The sequence below is a fragment of the Sturnus vulgaris genome, chromosome 4, assembly GCF_052056855.1.
Source record: "Sturnus vulgaris isolate bStuVul1 chromosome 4, bStuVul1.hap1, whole genome shotgun sequence".
Lineage (NCBI taxonomy): Eukaryota > Metazoa > Chordata > Aves > Passeriformes > Sturnidae > Sturnus > Sturnus vulgaris.
In genome coordinates this window covers 12,085,900-12,105,507 of record NC_142246.1, presented here as the reverse complement: position 1 = coordinate 12,105,507, position 19,608 = coordinate 12,085,900, and the positions used below count along the sequence as shown (strand labels likewise).

Genomic DNA, 19,608 nt, shown 5'->3' with positions numbered 1-19,608 from the left:
AAATATACCCTCGGTTTATTCATGCAGTGCTATGTCTCTGTTAACACTGCCTGTAACACAGCTTAGCCAAAGAAAGACCTTCTTTATTCAAAGGTGTGTCCTTTCCTAAATGTTAAGTATGTGCTGCAAGGTATAGAGTAATTTGAGCTTCTTAAATAAAAGGTTGGCAGATTTCTTAAACACTGGTGGAATCGTATTTTCCCTTGCCCTCGTTCTCCAAAGTGCCTAGACAATGCAGTGCATAGTTAATGAGGTACGGAGCAAGTCCCTAATTATTGCAAAATGCATTAAGGTGTTCAACATTTTCACCCACTCATATTTAGGATTCTACTGTAAAACAGTGTGATTCAGGAAATCACAGTGGGCTTCCTACTAAATCTGGTAGAGTTGTTTGCTAACCAGTGGGTTTAGAACACCCTTGGAAATACAAACGTAAAATTTTTCATTGAAAATTCTAAGACATTTCCTTTTTTTATTCTATATTTTCCTTAATCTGGAGTTATGCAACATGCACCTCCCTGATCTTTTAATATTTTCTTTATTGTAACTGACCTGTTTTGAAAAACAATTCTATTTTTCTGTTTTGGTGTCGCAGGGCTATCTGGCAAACTAAACTAAACTGTGCTTGGGATAAAACCAGTGATGCCAGTGGCTCTGCTCACATGCTTAGTTACATTTCCAGTATTTTCCAGGACTGTTGGCTGGCATTTAGCATTTGTTTTTGGCAAACCTGTACCTTCAGTGTTTAATGAAACAATGTGTGACCTCCTTTTTTTTTTTTTAATTATTTTGCCCCTTTTTATCAAGGATAGAATTTTATCAAAGATTGAGTTGTCAAGTTTAAATCTTGTTGTTCATTTTCACATTCATCAAGGGTGCACAAATTGCCTGTCCTTGTATGTGCATGGCCTGAGCAGCCTGATCTGGTATGTAAACCACAAGCACGTCTCAGAGCACACAGAGCCCTAAGCAATGTGGTGCTATTCACTGTCATAAAAAAACCGCAGAGAAGCAGGAGGTTCTGGTGTGCAACTTAAGAATAATGTCATGTCAGAGTGCACATTAGGGCACCTCTGCTGTGGGCCTTCCACTGTCCCATTGAACCTCAGCCATTGTTCAGGGCTGAAGAGGATGTGTTTAACAAGTAAGAGACTCACCACAGAGTGGGGACATCTCAAATCTGATGTTTCGGTCCAAAAATGCTCTTTGTACATTCCTCTGTTGCAATCATTGGGCACACGGTTGAGTGGAGAAACAATAGCCTGGGAATTTTTCTCAAACGATTTAAAGGATTAGTTCATCTCCAGCATGCAGATGCTAGATAATAGGTCTTTGGGCAGTTTGTGTGACAGAGTCATTGTGTGTGAATTCAGGTGTTCTGGTTCATGCCCAAGCATAGGTTATTTAAATTAGAAAATTGACTTTCCATCACTTTGTGTACCCTAGCATGCATAATGGAAAGCAGATGACTAGCTGGGAAAAAAATTAAAAAATAAAGTAATAAAGGGTTTGCTTACATCATTAACAGTAATTACTGAGGTATAGAGCTATAGAGGAATTAACTTAGCAATGACAGAGCTCTCCCATTGGTCTCTGACTCACCAGCACTGCAGCTGGGCTTTATTCAATACAAAAATTTCCTGAGTGGCAGAGCTGTCCTAAGGACAAGTGATTCTGCAGGATAAATTCCAAGAAGAGATAAGAGTTTCTCTTAGTGAGAAATTCATCTTATGATTCCTCAAGACAATATTCTGTGCAGGAGCCTAAGTACCTTTTTTAACTTAATGCTTGTGGCTTTTTGGAAAGGATTTGAACTGGAAAAATCTGCTTTATCTCTGAAGAGAGCGTGCTGGGAGATAGCTATTCCACCAAAGCTAGACGGGCAAATTTTCATGAGTCTGAAAAACATCACAACACATTATATTATGTTCAAATGCAAATTGCATTTCTTTTCCCTTTCCTACTATAAAAAAGCAGCATGAACATTTAAGCAATAAGCTGACACTTGCATCCTACAAAAAGGAGCACTTGGTTTCCACCTTAAGAAGAAGAGATATTGGACACTTGTGCCCACTTATTATGTCACTTGGGAGATCCCATAGATGTTAGGGTTCTGGGTTTGACAAAAGATCCATAAATCAACATTCATATTGACAGCCTTTTAAATTGTCAGGCATTTTTCAGCAGGAGATATGTCTTTCATTTGCCTCTTGATAAATATGCTATGCTGAGAATTACACAGTCACCTGCTTTACTGCCTTGGGAAATCTTGACACCAGAAGATTTTTCACCAGGGTATTTATGTGTGCTTTTCAAAGTGGCTCTAAAAGACATTTTTCCCTTTTACTTGAACCACCTTTTTTTTTAGATGATCTTTCCTAGCATTTATACATGTCTGGAAAATGATGTTCTTTGGGTGAAAAGAATCACTCTACAACTGAAAAGAAAAACATCAGTTTCATATATAACTTTGCCTTGTAGGCTTGAGGATATGAGTGAGGCTGGGAATAAATGACTAATGAAAATAAATTTTGAGCATTTTCCCACATAATCCCTAACTCACGATTTCTGTAGAGAGCAGTTTCAGGGAGCAGGCTCCTGGACCAGGCTTAGACTCACTTGGCAGTCAGTGTGCATTGCACCCCATCTACAGGCTGAAACAGAGAAATCACTTTCATTCCCTGAATAATCTGTGCTAAAGATGTCAAAACAGAAAGGAGAGGCATATTCCTCACCTTTATTGCCAGAGAGTAATATTTAACTTCAGCAGTGCTTCAGAAGATCTTGTAATGACCAAGAAGCAAAATGTTTGGAAACCTACAGAACAGAAATAGAATGAGATTTCCATCCATTCCTACATCATTGCTTGACACCCAGAATGCTCAACTGGCACCTGCTTACCAGTTTTGACATGGTGTGCTTTTTATCACTTTCTCTGGTTTATTTTTTCATGGTGATTGGAATAACACTTCAAGAATCCAGACATTTCCCTAGAGCTTTGCTCCCCCATTTACCATACTTTTGTCCCTAGTTTTACTGGTTGAATGCTGGAATGAGAGAGCCTGAGCTCTGTTCCAGCCACTAAGTCTGTGCAGTAGCATGATTTTGTCCCCTCCATACGACCTATCTTTGAGCAAAGGAAGGCGATTCCCAAGAACAGGAAAGCTTGGAGATGTGCCTGGTGACTTGACCCAACTTTGGAGTATTGGTGCAAGTACAAAGCCTGACCTTGCCACCTGGCCTGAAGAAGTAATTGTCTTGTTTTGCTGTTTTTCAGCCACATGCCAGCAGCCTCAGTATTCCCAGAGAATCTCTGCTGTCACATTTCTGCCTCTCTGTTTAAGGTCTTCATGTATGGTGGAGGTGGAAAATACCCAGCTCTGCTAGCCCATCCCAGTGAGCTGCCTAGGTGTTGTTTTCAATTAATCCTGTTTATTCCGGATTCTCCTTTATATCTTGATCATCTTCTTAATGACCTTTTTGCTGGACAAAACACTGGTTTGGTATAACTTTCAATCTTCCTTATTTATCCTCTCATCATAAATGTGTCATAATTCCCTTTCCTCTTGTCTCTTACTACTTACACGACTGAGGTACTTTTACTGTTGAGTTTAATAACTTTGGGCTGGAGGAATTTATGCTGTATTCTCAGTTTCCCATTGGTTTCAGGAAGGTGCAGAGACATTTTATAAATTCTGCATACAGATTACCTCAAATGCACTTTTAATGGAAAAGATGGCTCATTCTTTAGAAGGAACTCTTCACTACTACAGAATTAGACTGTTTCTTCATAAACCGAAATAAAGAACAATTACAAGAAGCCACTGTCGTTATCACTGACAGTGATAGGATATACTGATAGCAAGTGAGATTCTATATTTTGGGTTCTTGGCTGCAATATTATATCATTTGCCATTCCAGTTGTAATTCAGATATCATCTCCTGTGTTCTGTCTCTTGGTGATAAATATCCTCATGCTGTTTGACTTGCTCTTCAAGAGCAACTTCTCAGTAAATAATCAGGTCTCCAAAAATTATGGAAACCCACATCTGAACTACAGCCAGTCTCTCGTTGGAAATAAAATTACTTCCAGAAAGCAAAACGTCATTTTCAGACTTTCTTTTAACTGCTGAAAGAGACATTAAAGTACACAATGTGATGGATCTGTGTGCAGAGAGGTGTGAAACACTAGGAGCTATATCCACAGAGCTGCTAAAGGGAACTGCTGATAACAATTATTACTTGAAGCAAGTCTTTGCCATCTGTCGTGATGATACCTGGAGACCTGATAGACCTTAATTTGATGCTTGCAGCATGCAATCAGAGAAGACACTGTGCTCAGCTGTGCTCTGTGATAATCAGACTCACCTAGACTCAGATCAGTTGAGATCTGGCTGCACAGGTACATCTGAGGCTCTTGTTGAGAGCAGCCTAGTGGGTCTCCAGTGCTGTGCAGTCTTCTAGGCTGTGCTCCTCATGCTCAGCTGCACTCTTCCCATCTGTCACTTGTTGACTGCCTGCCCATCCTTGCCAGGCATCCTGCTCAGGAACATGTGTTTTGGTAAGATTTTCTACATGGAGAGAGGTCAGTTAGACGTGTCACTGTGTATTCTACAGAGAAGGCACTAGCCATGAAAGAAATACATTTTTATTTTGAAGCCTAAAATGACAAGGTTTCTGATGTTCTCTGCACTTCCCAGGGGAGTTCATTCTGTGCTCACAGAGAAGGTCTCTCTCCTGCACAGATCACTGCTTCCCAATGAAAAAACTCATATCCAGCAGAGAGGCCCAGTACCAGTACCTGATTTCTAACACTAACAATTGTGCAATTATACATTTGTGCTGGTTTTAGCACCAGATGGAAACTGAACTGCAAATGAGCCATTCCCCTTCCCCTGCCTGTTCCAGTAAGGGAGTGGCAAAAGAGAAAATTGTTGAGATAACAATTTACTGAAAGCACTAAGCCATAGAGTAAGAAATGCACAGTAAGAACAGCAATATTAATAGCAAAGGTATACGAAAAGAGAAGGTGTTTTACCCAGCAAAATGGAGTTCATCACTGGGAAGAAACAAACAGATTGTGGATTCTCATTGTAGGTCGTGTCCACTTGGCTTCCCCAGACAAAGGTAATATGGAGACCATTCCCACTCAGTGCCCATGTGACCATCAGGAACAAAGGCAGGATGGCAAGGGAACTCCCATGGCTAACATTTCCCACACCCTCCAGCCTGAAACAACAGAAGCCAGTGACCAATACATCCCCTGAGTCAGGCTGCACCACTGCTCTGCTGGGGTCAGTTCTGCACAGGTGTCTGTGCTGCTTTCTCCCACCTCACTGTGCTGGTCCTGCAGTTCGCTGCCACTTCTCCAACCATTCTGCCACCTCCTTTCAGCTCAGCTCAGCTGGCCAAGGCTCAGCTCAGCTCTTGTCAGTGGGGTCCTCTCAGCTGGACTGGGGTTCGATCCCACCAGTCCTTCCCCCGTGGCAGCCTCTGCTCTAGCTCTGTTGGTGCAGTCCTGCTGTCGATGAGCATTGTTGCTGCTGTCCTTTCAGCACCAAGTCCTGTAGCTGCGTTCCAGAGAAAGCAGCAGGGGAGCAGGGGTGGTGATGGGGGCTGGATTGCAGGGGCTGATGCTGACACCTTCCTGCTAGAGAGAGATAGGCAAAATGGTGCCCACTTCTGAGGGGTGTGCTCATTTTCACCCCAAAATCACTCCCACATTTATGATGTGGGTGGTATAGAATAACAGCTTAGATATGCCCACACCGCACTAAGCTTCACCCCTTCTGCAGCCAGGACAACATCTCTTGTTGCATCTAATTACATCTAATCCATTGCTGGGCATACTGATCTATTGAAACCTAACTGTCTTCCATAATTGAAAATTTAGTCACTCATATTCTGAATGACGCTGGAACACAAAGTGAAACTGTCAGACACCCTGGGTATTATATTTAATTTAAGGCTCTGGATACATCAGCAGGTAACCTGCTTTTATTCAGCTGTCAGTAGCCAAGAATATACTCTTCACCTTACAGTAAGAGTTGGAGCCTTGCAAATATTTCAGCTTATGACTTATTATTCCTTAAATACTGGCAACGTACTAAACAAAACCTTGAGTCCGTATCTTCAAAAGTCTACAGTCTAACAGCAAATCCATCAAAATTCATTTCAAGATTAAATTCTTCAATCTAAATATCACCGTGAAGGAGCTGTAAACTTTCAGTCCATATAATACTTACCTAATCACGTAATCTCCATTTCCAACTATTAGCAATGTTTACTGTGACAGAAGTTTGATGGAAGATGATATCTTTATTTTGTTCAGTGAAAATAAAAACTACTTTCTTTACTACTGAAAAGAAAGAAACAGAAAAAAAAAGCCAACTGCAAGCGGCTGATAAGAGTCAATGCAGTATATTTTGCCAGTATTGTTATTTTTTTCTTGTTCCTCTGTTCTTGAAACAAAAAAATCTGTAGGAGACACAGCTCAGGGCTGATCCAAAATAGTACAAAGCTTTTATTTTCAGTGAGTTTTGTTTAAGATTTTGGTAATTGAAAAAACTGTTCCTAAGCAGAATAATTTTAATTCAGCATGAGTTTGTTTTTGAAAGCAAGGGATGACTTTTTTAGCAAAGTAAACCGTTGTTTCTTTATGCAGTGACTGGCTGAAATCAGAGTATCTTATATTTGTAATTCTTTTCCCTGCTTTTAGCTCTGGATGACGGAATATGCTCTGTCTGCTGTGATGCAAAAGCACCTGTCTGAGAAACAAGAGAAGATCATTCAAGGCGTCGTGAGCAGGCTAGGATGCCTCAGTGATGAGTAAGCACAGTTTCATCAGTGAGCAGTGGGGTAAAACTTCACTGTTGCAGGCCCAGATAAAAACTTGTGTACATTACATTGTGGAAAGCAGTGTTGAGGGATTATTAGCACCTTCAGACAGAAATTTTTAAAAATAGAGATATCATGACTCCTGGAAATTAGAAAAAATAGTCTTATGTGATTTGTCACTGGTGTGCTTTGTGAGTATCTGCTGTGTTTTTTGAGTGGTTTCTAGTCTTGAACCAGCCTCTCTCTGCCCTCCCTGTGTCACAGTGGAGTTGCATTTTCTGCAAGACAAAATGTTCATTCCGGCATCATATAGATAGTTATTTAACTATTTTATTTCTGTTTTCATTTTAATTTAACTTCATTGTGACAGAACTAGAGGTGTAACACAGCAGTATCCATTCTTTACACCTGAGCAGCTTTCCAAGGCATGCTTTGTACAAAAACATATTGCACAGAGTGAAGAATAACTCCTGTCACCTTTAAACAATGACTTTGCTGAACACAGGTGTGCCAAAACAGCAAGCAGCTTCACTGATGGATTTTGAATGGTCCTTTGTACAGGTCTGTTAGCTATATATTGCAAAAGCACCGACTTCTGCTGTGTTCAGTACTCAGAAGGTTAACCTTCCGAAGACTTGGAATGGCAGCCCTGGCACGCATGCGACTGTCCAGAAAGAAGAACTCGCTTCAGGAGCTGAGAGAACAACATACCCTGCAGAAGGGATCCTCCCTGTGCCAAGATGAGGACCAGTGGCAGTTACAGAAGGCAGTGGTAGGTACAGTGTCCAGGTGGATTGTCTCCAGAGCTCTCATATGCTGTGCCTGAGTGTGCCTGTTGTATTTTGGGCAGATATTTTAAAATCCTTTATGCTTTTATCGAGTGTGTAGCCATCTGTGATACGTGTTATCCTAGCAAGCTTATTTATCAATTTATTTATATGAAAATACTAATGCAAGAAGGCAAGGATGCCAACATGTATAAAGGACTTCTGTAAAGCCACTGCTTCATAGTAAGAGAAGTTCCTACTAATTCTGCTGGGAATCGTAATATACATGTGAGAAGTTCTTACTGGAGCATTAGGAGAAATTCTTACTCCTACCACACCAAGCAAGTTCTTCTATACTGTTGTAATTTTTCATCCTTTTTTTCTCTCTCTCTAAGAAGATCAGCATCCATTCCCAATCCTTGCAAATTATTTGGCTATTGTAGGTCAAGAAGACAAAGTTTAAGGGATTTTTAGACATGGTGTTCCCGTAGGTTACTTTCACATCTGTTCGTGGCTGGGTTTTAGTGTTGATCTGTTAAATGTTGTTGGTTATTTAATTACCTGCATTGGCTATTTATGTAGAGCAACACCACATTTCATATTTCAGCCTCAGACAGCCCTTCCAGCAGGTGTCAGTGATAGCTCTGCCCAGCCCACTGCTGCTGCACATGATGGGCTTGAACCCATCAAACACTTTGCAGCTCTATGCTCCAGGCTGTTGCTGTGTAATTAACTGAGAGGTAAAACTCTGTACCTGTCTAAATTTTATTTGCATAATACAAACCCTCAATCTCCATGTGGAAGAGGAATAAGGAAAATCTGTGTCCTGCCATTTTCATATATAAAAAATTTCGATTAAAGCAGTTTCTTTTAAGTTTGAAAATCTGAAAAACGTATTAACCTTCAGAAGAAATAAAACGTAAAATAATAAAATACAAATGCATATCACTGCATTCCTCTTGCTTTCCACTACTCCCTCTCAGCTCACATGGAGGCATTAATGGATGCAATCACGGGGTTCCCTAATGAAAATGAAATGTCCTCAGGTATTAATGTTCCTTTGGACTCTCTCCACTACAGCCTCTTTCCAAGTCCAGCTAAAACCCATCTCACAAGGAAGTGCCTAAAAATATGCATGTAAGATTCTTGCTGCTGAAAAAGTGAGGCATAGGTGTGGAATTGGGAAAATTCAAGAGAGAAAAAACATGTTGCAAACAACCTCCAAAACTAGAACCAGTCTGTAAGTTCAGGAAGAGGTTAATTTACAGACACTACACCAGATTTTTAGACATACTATGTTGTTTTACCCAAACTTAATTTTTGCTTGATCTGGTTTTATACTGGTGGACAATGTCATGTCTATCCATTGATTTAATATAGAATGTAAAATGACTCATGAATCCTAGCTTGGGCATAATTACATGACATTGAGTCTCTCAAAAAATGGGAAACAGTTTAATGACATTCTAACTTTCTCAAAAACATATATCTTACCTCTAAGTAAAACTTGTCAGAACAACACAGCATTAATAAGAATATTTCTGCAGATGAATGTTCTTTTTTCTACTTGCATTTTGTATTTCCAAGAAGGCATCAAATAGGTACTATCACATCTCCTAGAATATTTCAATGTTATTTAGCCTTAACTGAGTATATAAGAAAGACATCAGCAACAGAATAGAAGGTCATCTATGGCAGACTACTACACTTAAGGATCACAGAACAGGCCATGCTGGTAAGCAGATACTAGTGTTCACTGAAGATAGCTCAGATGAAAAGTGTGCACTTTCCATGCACAAAAATGAAGACAAGGATGGTCCAGAGACCTCAAAGGACTTGAACTCTTCAGCCTGAAAAATAGGTGTCTTCTGGAATATCGTAGGTTTTAAAACTGGCATCAAATATGTGAATAGAGAACCATTTTTCACATGTTTCTAATGAAAGGAGAGAGTACCTGGCAATGTTATCAGATGGCAGGTTCAAAATTAAGAAATATGTCGAGAAGCTTTTGAACTCACCACCAGAGGCTGTTGTGGAAGTGGTTTTCAAGTGTTATTACACACCTTTGTGACCTGTCCCAAGGGTCATTGGTATTCCCAAGGGTATTAGTACTCCCAAGTACCAACAAACCAAGTTTTTCTCAGGTAGACCACACAAACTGGTGCATAACTGTACTTGACTTGCTCCTCTGCAGTTTATCAAGGCATCCACAATTATCCCTTACTGGACTTGGATATTTCACATATATGTGAATACATCACTTAGAAGTGACTAATAGGACAGGATGCAAGTTTTACTGTACATATCTTGATAGAGGCTGTTCTGTTGCAAAGACAAATGTATTAAATGAATGTACAAACTTCCTCTATAAATTATATTATTATAATAAACATTCTGAATGGGTGCAGGACTTTCTTTCAAAGCGAAGCTCACTCCAATTATTAACATATTTAAATGGCAGTGCTGTCTTACTGTCTGATTACCAGGAGTCCCACATTCGTGAAGAGGAGGAGAAGCTTGAGGAAGAAACACAAGAAACCAATTTAGAATTTCACCAGCAGCTAGTCACAGAAATCCAAGAAGCTCTTCAGTTTCTTCAGCAGCACATGGAGCAGGTGATTGGGCAGACACTGCTGCAGTATGCCCGAGGGGAAGCTAAAAAAAAGAGTTCAGATGATGGACAGGACTTCAAGGTATGGAACTGGTCAATAGCAGTTTTCCAAACAAAACAAGGGCTACCTTGCACAGATGGAAAGCAATTTAATGTATGCATTAACCTATGCCTGGAAGTATCAGCAGAAGACCATTAGGACCTGTGTTAAAACTGAGCATAATTTGCAAAGTATTTACAAGTTAATGCTTATGTAGCAGTACAGTATTTGCTACAGCAGCCAAAACAGGTTCTATTAAGTCAAATACTGGAACTGGAAGACGAAAGAAATGGAGATGGTTATCTATTGATAAAGGGTTTGTGACTAATTAATAGTGTTTGTCTACTAACAGCTTAATGTTAATTCATAGATAAATAATTATATAAAATTAAAACTTACATCATAGATTAATATTTTTTTTTCCAAAGTAAATATTTGGATTTTCTGTGTAATGGAAAGTCACAGCAGAGCTACACATAGATTAGCTTGCTTTGCTGGCAGTTGGCTTGACTATTAAAATGAGCTGTAGAGATTGAATGGATAGGGTAATTACACCTTTCCAGATGGAGATGAGGCAAATTAGAAAGATTTTGCTGTAATTTTTCATGTTGGAATGTTGCATGGTTTTCAGTATCTCAGTCTGCTCCATTTTTAATGCCACATTTTAAATTCACAATTTTGTATGCACATATCAAATTAGGTATGAGGTATTTTTAAACAGATCAAAACATTTTTGGGTTTGGAAAATGAATTGTGGCTTGTACTGTGTGATACAGGAGAGACTGGTGGAATCTGCTGTTGAAAGTGTGTATGGGACCAGCAATAATATCAATAGACTGGTGCAAAACTACTACCAGCAATTAGGAAAAATCACAGAAGGCTATGAAGGAAAAAAGCTTCAACATCTGAAATCCTTACAAGGTTTGTATGGTATTGACAGCTGTAAGACAATTCTGTCTCCCAAGTGACTTTGCTTAATGTGAGGCTAGAGGATTTTGCTTCTTCTGGCATCTCTTGGCCTAGTAAATCTGAATTTAGTCTGCCTGGCACAGCCACAAGAGCAAAGGTGGAGAGTGCCTCCCCTTGCACAGCCAGCCCAGCCCAGCCCAGACTACATTCAGTAACTGGTCCCTGATGATGCAGTTGGTAGGAGAGGGTCTGTCAGCCTCTCTGAGTGTTCAGAAAAGGTTGGATGCTCCCCAGATGAAGGTTTTGTGCCCTGATCTGTTACAAACCCATCCAACTCCCTCCTGTTTAATTTAAAAAGAGTGATGCAATCACTCAGATGTGCCCAAGCCTTGCTGCCAGGCTGGACTTCAGGGGCAAGAGCCAGGAGCTTGGCCAGCAAATAAGCACTCAGTCACAGAGTGTGAGCATATGTAAAAATTACCAGAATAGTTTCCTGTCAGTTGAGGGGACATCTTGTGAAGCTGGGCATTCTCAGGAATAAGTCACCTCTGAGTGGAGGGTTTTCTTTATATTGCATTTTTTGTTTAGGTATTACAGTTCTTGCTTAAGGCATCAAAGTCGTTTTAGAGAATTTCTGCTTTGAATTCCATGTTAATCAGTTAGCCTAGTGGGAGAAGAAGGTGAACAGAAATTCAGTGACATTCCTATTTCAGCTAAATGATGTACAGAGTATTCTCTTTGTAGCAGATCACAGTGGCAGAGTGTGTAAAGAAGTACTTGATATCCCTAAGGAGCAGTAAGTTTGGAAAGACTACCTAGAATCAGGATTAATTAGTGATGAAGCCTGTCACATCTCAGAGTCTTTAATTTTGAGCAGAAAATTTTTCAAAAACATTATTTCAGCAGAAAGAAATGAAAGGATCAGACTGAAGAATAAAGAGAATGAACTGGCATTGAAAGAAAAACACACCAAAGGCCTCCTAAATGTGTCATCCACGGTCCACCAAAGGTTAGACCAGGCAGCAGCACTGCTGTCTATTTAAACTTTGCGAGTGATTGCAGATCTGCATAAATGTCCAGCTGAATAAATATCTTGAGTTTGCATTTTATACTTGTCTTTGATGGAAAAGAAATAGCTATTGCCAAATGATGTCTGCCCTTTGATCTCAGAGAATTACTTTCTTATTAAATAAACTTTTTGATGGTCATTAGTTACAGATTGAAGAACTATAACTAGGCAGTTTGAAAAGAGAGAATGAAATACAATGCCAAAATATATGCCAAATTTTAAAACAAATTTAACATAAATGTAGGGTGGTAACCAATGCTGAATGTAATTCATTACATTCTATCCTTTATACTTTGAACATCAAAAGTGTTAGTTTGCTGTGGAGAAAACCATAATGAAGAGAAAATATTTGAAGCCCAAAAAATACTCAAAATGGAAGGAAGGCTTCAGTGAATGCCTTGGAAAATTAATATTACGTGCACTAAATTTAGAGTGGAATCCCTCAGATGTTAGTTGAATAAAAAATAAAATTGAATTATTTACTGATTTAATGAAACTTAAAGTCCAGATGAAAAGCACTGCAATTAAAAAGGAGTAAGTTGTCACAAAAATATCTATGGCTTGTCATTTACATGATATATTTTTGTAATCACTTTATGTCTTAACTCTTGGTTTATTATCCAGAAAAATATAACAGCTGCAGTTTTGGCATTGTAAAAAGGCTATATTTTTCTAGATATTCTGTTTCTTCAAAATTGAGATATATCATTGACCACTTTTTCATCCCTGTTCGAGTTAGTAAAGAAATTGATTTATGTAATAAAGTGTTTAATAAAAGCACTGTTAATTATTCATTATCAAATTTATAATTTATTCTGACACACAAATTCACTTCTAGCTGTTGTCTCATTTTTTAATCCTGTAATCTATTCTAGTATCTTAAAACAAAATACAATGAAATTTGCCTTCACACAAGCAGAAGTGTGGTATTGAAGAATGTAACTATGCAGCATCTAAGCTGATCTCATAATCATCAGTAATAAAACCCGTTTTCCTATTGCCATTATGATTTCTTTTATGGTCTAGTCCTTTGTAAATTAATGACAAAGATTACATTAATTTGTCTTAACTCCTATAAATTCGATATTGTTTTACTGTTTTATTTCTTTTTGCCCTTGGTGCAAGGTTAGGAGTGTGAGTTCAAAAAGCAAATGTTGAAAGATAACCTCTATAACCAGTGACCATTACAACAGCAACTTCATTAAGTGTAAATGTCAGAAACTATTTGTGTTGCGTCCTTCCCTGAGGAATTTGATGGGTGATTGGCAGCGTTGCTTTAAGGTAGATCAGGCGAGAAAACAGAAGAAATACAGATGCAGCAAAGGTTGTACTGCTTTAATAATAATCCTTAACCAGAAAAGTGAAACAAGTGAAGAATACAGTTGTTAATGCTTTCAGTTGCCACGTTTTGAATTACCATGTTGATGGCTCAGTCTGCTACTGAAGAGCCCTGGATTAAGTGCCTAATTCTTAATCCCTTATCCTCACACCTGATCTTCGAACAGCTTGGCCCTTTGGCAAGCAGGCAGTAAAACTGACCCTGGAAACATACAATGGTTTTGAAAGCAGGCTTCAACTTTAGAGCTGAATTCCAGCTCCCAAAGTCCAGGCATAGACACTGCAAACTCCTGTAATTCCCACCTCCAAAAGGACCTTGTATCCTATGGACAGCTATGGCAGGCTATTAAAATAAGTAAAATCTAAAAATCTACCACAAAATTTTCTGTCCCAGCAGAAGTTGGCTAAGCCAATACTGTTAATGAGCCTTTCTTTCTACAAAATCTCCTAAATAGACTTTGACAGGATTGTATTCCTCCCTTGCACTGAACAACGTCTATACATTATTTCTCTTGACCAGGGTAGTGCTACAGCAAAACAAGATATTGGCTCAGTTTGAGCTGCAGCAACAAATTCGTCTGGAGTCTCTGAAACAGAAGCTGCTGGGATTGCACCGCCTAGGAACTGATCTGGAGAATCAGCTCAGGGTAAAGCAGTGTAAAACGGTTCATGGATCTGGAGCATTCAATGGGAAAACATGGGACAGATTGTAAGGATCTCTTTACTACCCTAGTTGAAATCAGTGCTGAGATTCATCACTGTCTTGCAGAAACAGTTCCCTGATTGTTTCCTGTATTGTTTCCTGTGTTTCTGCAGTGATATGCCTGTTTCGCTGTGCCACTTGTAATAACATAACCCAGAATTGAGCTGTGTTGTGTTGAGTGATACCTACTTTGTTCTTGCATGCAGGAAGCAGAGCAGGACTTCATGAGTGAGTTGGCTGTGCTGGCCCGAGTTCCACTGACTGTGAAGAAGAAGCCTTCCAAAAGGAGCAAGTCAGCAGGTTGGTAATGTCCTGAATTGTTGAAAAAACACCCCACATAATTCCACAAATCAGTGCAGATTTTGCAGTGTAACACGTTGGAGTTTCAGAAGAGATTTTTCATCACTGCCATTTCCCTAATTGAGATGCAGAAAAGTAATAAAACCTTTCAAGGTCACCCAGTTCTCCAGCAGCACAGCCACAAACAATTGTCACCTTTTCTCACTCCAGAGCAGCCTTTAACTGATAGATTACATTGTGTCCACTGAGATAAGGCTTTGCCCTGCTGAAACCAAGACATTTTTCATGTCTTGGTCATGTCCTTTAGAAACTACACTGTTCACCTCAATTGCTAAATCCATGGGAGAACAGCAGAGTTGAATCACCCAGCTTTCATTCTTCTGGTAGAATGGAAAAATTGCCTCCCACACATGTACTCAAAAGTACAATCCTACTGAATCAGGAAGCTTTTGATTTATTTTTATGAATTTACTGTAGTTTTAACAAATTATACTAATTCATTCTTCAAGTGATGCTTAGAGACGAATTTTTAGACTAGCCGTGGTGTTCCCTAGGTCACGTTTCAGATGCAGTGTACATGTCATCCTGTAAGCTGTGCAGTCTTTCTGTCATTGTCAGAATGAAACATAAGGCATTAGACATGAAAGATGCTGAAAGGCAGGATGGGTGCCTGAAAGGGAAAAGCAGCTCACTCACCTGCACAATTTTGAAGTCTCTCTCCCCAGCTGTTGTTTCTCAGGTTTGCAGAATTGTTTGCCTTGGTGGGCACCGTGACTTCATGGACACATGTGGAAGCTTAATTCAGGGCCCTAAAAGCAGTGATTTTTTTAACATCATGTTGTTCTGATTCAAATCACTCAAAAATATGAACCAGCTTTTCTTCTCTTTGGTGATAATAAAAAGCCATTTTCAGTCTCTTGCTAAGAAAATATATGATAGGGCTTTCAACTGTTGCACCACATGGAAACTTACTTCAGTGTTCAGCAAGTGTGGCAGTTCACAGTCTGCCATGTGAGAACTAACCAGTGGTAAAAAAGCAGTATGCTGGGCTAATGTAAAGTGGAGTGATTTCCTTGGAATTATAATAGGTATATGTGAAGTGTTAGAGTGTAATTTTTTGCTTTAGGTTTATCAAAACCAAACAAGCTCTACTATGTGATTCTTTTTTTTTAATCCACTGCATTTGGCGCAATTCAGGTGAAAAAGCAAATTCCAAAAAACAGACCTTCCAGTCACCCGAGCCAGCAGAAAAAGATGATTCTCATGAAAATATTCAGGAGCCCCATGGAATAACTTCTGGCTTATGCAGGTACGTTTGAGACTAAAAATATGGTATGTGAAAAGCTATTTATAAAAACTTCAAAATCTACTTCTTAAAGAGGTATGTCAGTCACACTCAAAATATAATGCCTGCACTAGCTGAGCTTCCTTAATATTTACTTCTCACATGTAATTAACCTTTTTTACCCCATAATCTTTTTTTAAGTTAGGAAATTCATCTATATTTGCTTGTCTGTACTGCTGTGTATTTTATAAGTAGCTTTGATTAAAGGTAGAGAAATGAGAAATACTGTTTCCAAATTTCCTTTATTTAGTTTTATTTAAACCTGAGTCACAGACAGCATAAATCAGCAGAGACAAGTGAATTCAATGGAACTAGGCTGAAATGTAGCAACCAAAATATGGTCTGTGGTATTTAGGCTTTCAACTTCCACCTTTATTTCAGGAACAAAGGCAAGCGTCAGTCTTTGGCTGATGAGGGTAGCAGCTCTAACAATGATTTTCTTGATAGATGTTTCAGTTGGCTTATGCTGGGGTGCTAACTAGAGGAGAAGAAATGGCTACAAACCTGAAAGATGCCAGCTGATTACTACGGGCAGATCAAACCAGCCAGCTGGTCGCTGTGGCTTGATATATTGAGCAGAGAAAATCCTGCTGACAGGCAAAGCAAACAGTTGGTTCTCAGGAGCCACAGGCCTTTGGGGAAAAGTATTTATCCCCTGAGTGACCTCAGCCTGGGAGTGACTTCAGGAGATGGCTCCTTTCCCTGATGGCATCAACCCTTTTCACACACTCCTTTCCCACAGCCAACAAGGGATACGTGTGTAGGGAACAGGGACCCAACAAAGGAACGTTTATGTTTTTGCAACTTTGTTTTGGCAGCCTCAACAGAGGCAGCTGAAACCAGTGAGTGCAGAAGTTATATAGCAAGCACCTTTCTTTTACCAAAATTAATTTAGTTTAAGGGGGAAGTATAGCATTTTAAAAACTGTCTGCAATTTTTTTTCTTATTTATTCTTTCAGAGATGTCACAGAGTTCACATGAAGGGGAGACTCAACCAAGGAAAAACTCAAAAATGTTAGAAAAGAAGGGCAGCAGGTAGTAAAAGCCTTTGTCTGAGCTGTCTGAACACAGTGTACCAAGGCATTCTTCTGGGGATGTCAGCAGCTATAGGTACTTACTGAGCTGCTTTGCTGAGGAACAACAAAGAAAATCAATAATAACCCATAAATCTTTTTTAGCTGCAGACCAAGAATCAATCCCAACTTCCTTTAGCTGTTAATAAAACATTCCCTCTTAGCTTTGGTAAGGGGGAACAAAGAACTCTTTAATATCAACTCTTTGAGATTGCTTGGCTAATATGTTGGGGAGACAGTTTTAGATTGGGAATAAACCTGAGGAAATTGCCTTTGTAGGGGAACAGATGCACGCTGGGCCCAGGTCAGTGTATCTCAGTACGGCTTCATCACAACAGTGATACACTGTTTACTTTTGAGCCCAAGATGTCGCACATTGAGTTTTTTTCTGAATGCTACTTTGGCCTAACAAAAAGAGATAAAAATGTAGAGAATACGTAAACAGGCTTCAGATGGTACTAGTACATCAAAAGATGACATTTGGTCTCTCTTTTGTTATATTTTTGTGCTTCTACTCCTATGTATGCTTTTTGAAATTTGTACAAAGATTTTTATATATGTATTTCTCTGCCTTTGTCTTAGAATTCAAATTGTTAGTTTTAGAGAAAATGAGAGAAAAATGGTTTACTCTTTCACTTTTTATATAAACTTCAATTTCTAGTCTTCTTCCTTAAGTGCACCCTTTTGTTTCCAATATACTTTGTTTATGCTCATTACGTTTCCTATGGGAAATTTTTGTAATGCAAAGCAGTTAATTCTTACTGGCTGTACAGAGCACCTGTATTGTGTAATAACTTTCCCCACTTAAGCAGTCCTACAGCTTTCATGAAGTGGGATTATTCTGTCTTTTTAAAAATAAACATCTATTTTGCTAATGAAAAGGTTGTCCTTTGGTGGAGGATGGAAAGTACTCCATCAGTTACACAGCTTGCCTCAGACAAAAGTGCTGCCTTACAAACGAGTTCACCAGGCCTGTTACACATGCATGTTAAATGGCTAATTTTCATCTCAGTTGTAAAAGAAATTTCTAAACTGTGCCCTTTCAAGCATTTGATTTGGGCATTTCAGCACTTCAGCTCTATGGTATCTCTGCCTTCCCAGTCTGGACATTTTACTTCCTGCTTTTTTTTGTGACAGAAGCAATGTATTGGCATTGGATTGAACACACTCCACTCTGCAGTGCTCTCTGTACATGGCACAGGGAGCTGTTACCATGAGAGCCGATGATGCTCTGAACCCCTCAGGGCAGCAGCATCACCCGAGCGGGTCTCTGAGCACCCAAGTGGGGTCTCCCCTGTGCTGTGCTTTGGCCAGACCGGCTTGAAATGGCTTTTTCTCTGCATTAGGAGAGAAGGAAATTCGGATTGTGGCAAAAGCAGGGCAGCAGTGCCCTCTCCCGGGCAGCTCGCGGTGTTTCCATCCCCTCGCAGGGGGAGGAGGTGGGCAGGGAGCTCCGGGAAGGAGCCGGGGAGGGTCCCTGAGCTCGGTGCCATCCCCCCTTCCATCTGCCGGACTTACCTGGGATGGAGTTCCTGCAGACCTTTCCTTTGCCCACAGTACATTAGCAATCTCCTGTCAAAACACACACTACTCTTATTTGTCCCTGTTAGTGACTTCAGTCCCCTTGAGTTTCCCCATGGATACACGGAGTTCCTGTTTAATGTCATGTGCAGATGGGCATAGTGTGACACTTGCCATCGCTGTCTGTGAGGCAGATACTGAACAAGAGAGGGTTTAACTGGACCAAGAAACAAGTGCAGAAAATGCCAAACAAAACTCAGAGCAGTTGCTTTGCAGTTAATACTGTTGAACTTTTATATTATATTAGAAAATCACAGACTTGGACTAGGGGAAAATGGGAAACCTAGGCATCCGTTATGGTTCAAAACACTCAGTTTATAGCATAAATCTATAGAGCACCTTCTCTTTATTCTGGAAAGAATAACGTGGAGGTTTGATCATGCTTTACAGGCACATATCAAAAATACACAGAAATATAAGGGAAAATGTCATACCTTTTTCCTCCAAGAGAGGTGAACAAGGAATTGGTACCTTAGTAGTATGTGCAGAGGGAAGGAAACAAAGAACAGAGCATGGTGCATTCAGACATTCCTGATTTTTGAAGGGAGCAGAAAATTCAGATGCAAGCACTGAATTCATGTACCCTTCCTGACCCAAAATATAAAAAATGCAGAATTCAGTGTTCTATTGAGCCTGCAATAAAAATATACTTTTTTTTTTGTACCTAGAGCTCCTTGAAAATTACAATTAAGGTGCAACTTGAATTAAATTACTGTTATTCCAGACTGATGTTCTAATTGTGCAGTTGTCTCCATCATGCAGATTTCTGATACTTCTAGTATTTAATTTTTTAAAAATGTGACACCTACGGTGTTAGTAGTGCCATTGTGTATTTAGATACACTGATAGATTAATATCTGTGTAGATATTTTATACCCTAAAGAATTTTCCTTGGACAAATGTGTATGTCAAGAAAATGAAATCATGGCAGATTCATGAATTCTGCTTGCCACTCCCTTGGGTCTGTAAGGCTGTTGCCATGTGAGGTCTTTGAGAACCATGCCAGGTCTAAATGGCAAAAAATAGTCGGTGCCA

General features: G+C 39.5%; 1 protein-coding gene across 6 annotated transcripts in view; it reads left to right on the top strand.

Annotated features, from left to right (window-relative positions):
- The window catches only part of EVC (EvC ciliary complex subunit 1), a 49,451-nt gene extending 31,578 nt beyond the window's left edge, over nt 1–17,873 (top strand). For 2 of the 6 annotated variants that reach the window (XM_088163144.1, XM_088163146.1), the window contains exons 13-21: nt 6,719–6,828; nt 7,399–7,609; nt 10,091–10,297; nt 11,032–11,176; nt 12,068–12,173; nt 14,092–14,218; nt 14,481–14,574; nt 15,772–15,883; nt 16,879–17,873. In XM_088163144.1, the coding sequence (XP_088019270.1) occupies nt 6,719–6,828; nt 7,399–7,609; nt 10,091–10,297; nt 11,032–11,176; nt 12,068–12,173; nt 14,092–14,218; nt 14,481–14,574; nt 15,772–15,883; nt 16,879–16,900 (1,134 nt within the window). In that variant the 3' untranslated portion in view covers nt 16,901–17,873. Of the gene's footprint in view, nt 1–6,718; nt 6,829–7,398; nt 7,610–10,090; nt 10,298–11,031; nt 11,177–12,067; nt 12,174–14,091; nt 14,219–14,480; nt 14,575–15,771; nt 15,888–16,878 lie in introns of those variants that run through there. The other 4 variants (XM_088163145.1, XM_088163149.1, XM_088163148.1 and 1 more) reach the window with 4 other exon arrangements.
- The last annotated feature ends 1,735 nt before the right edge of the window (nt 17,874–19,608 follow it).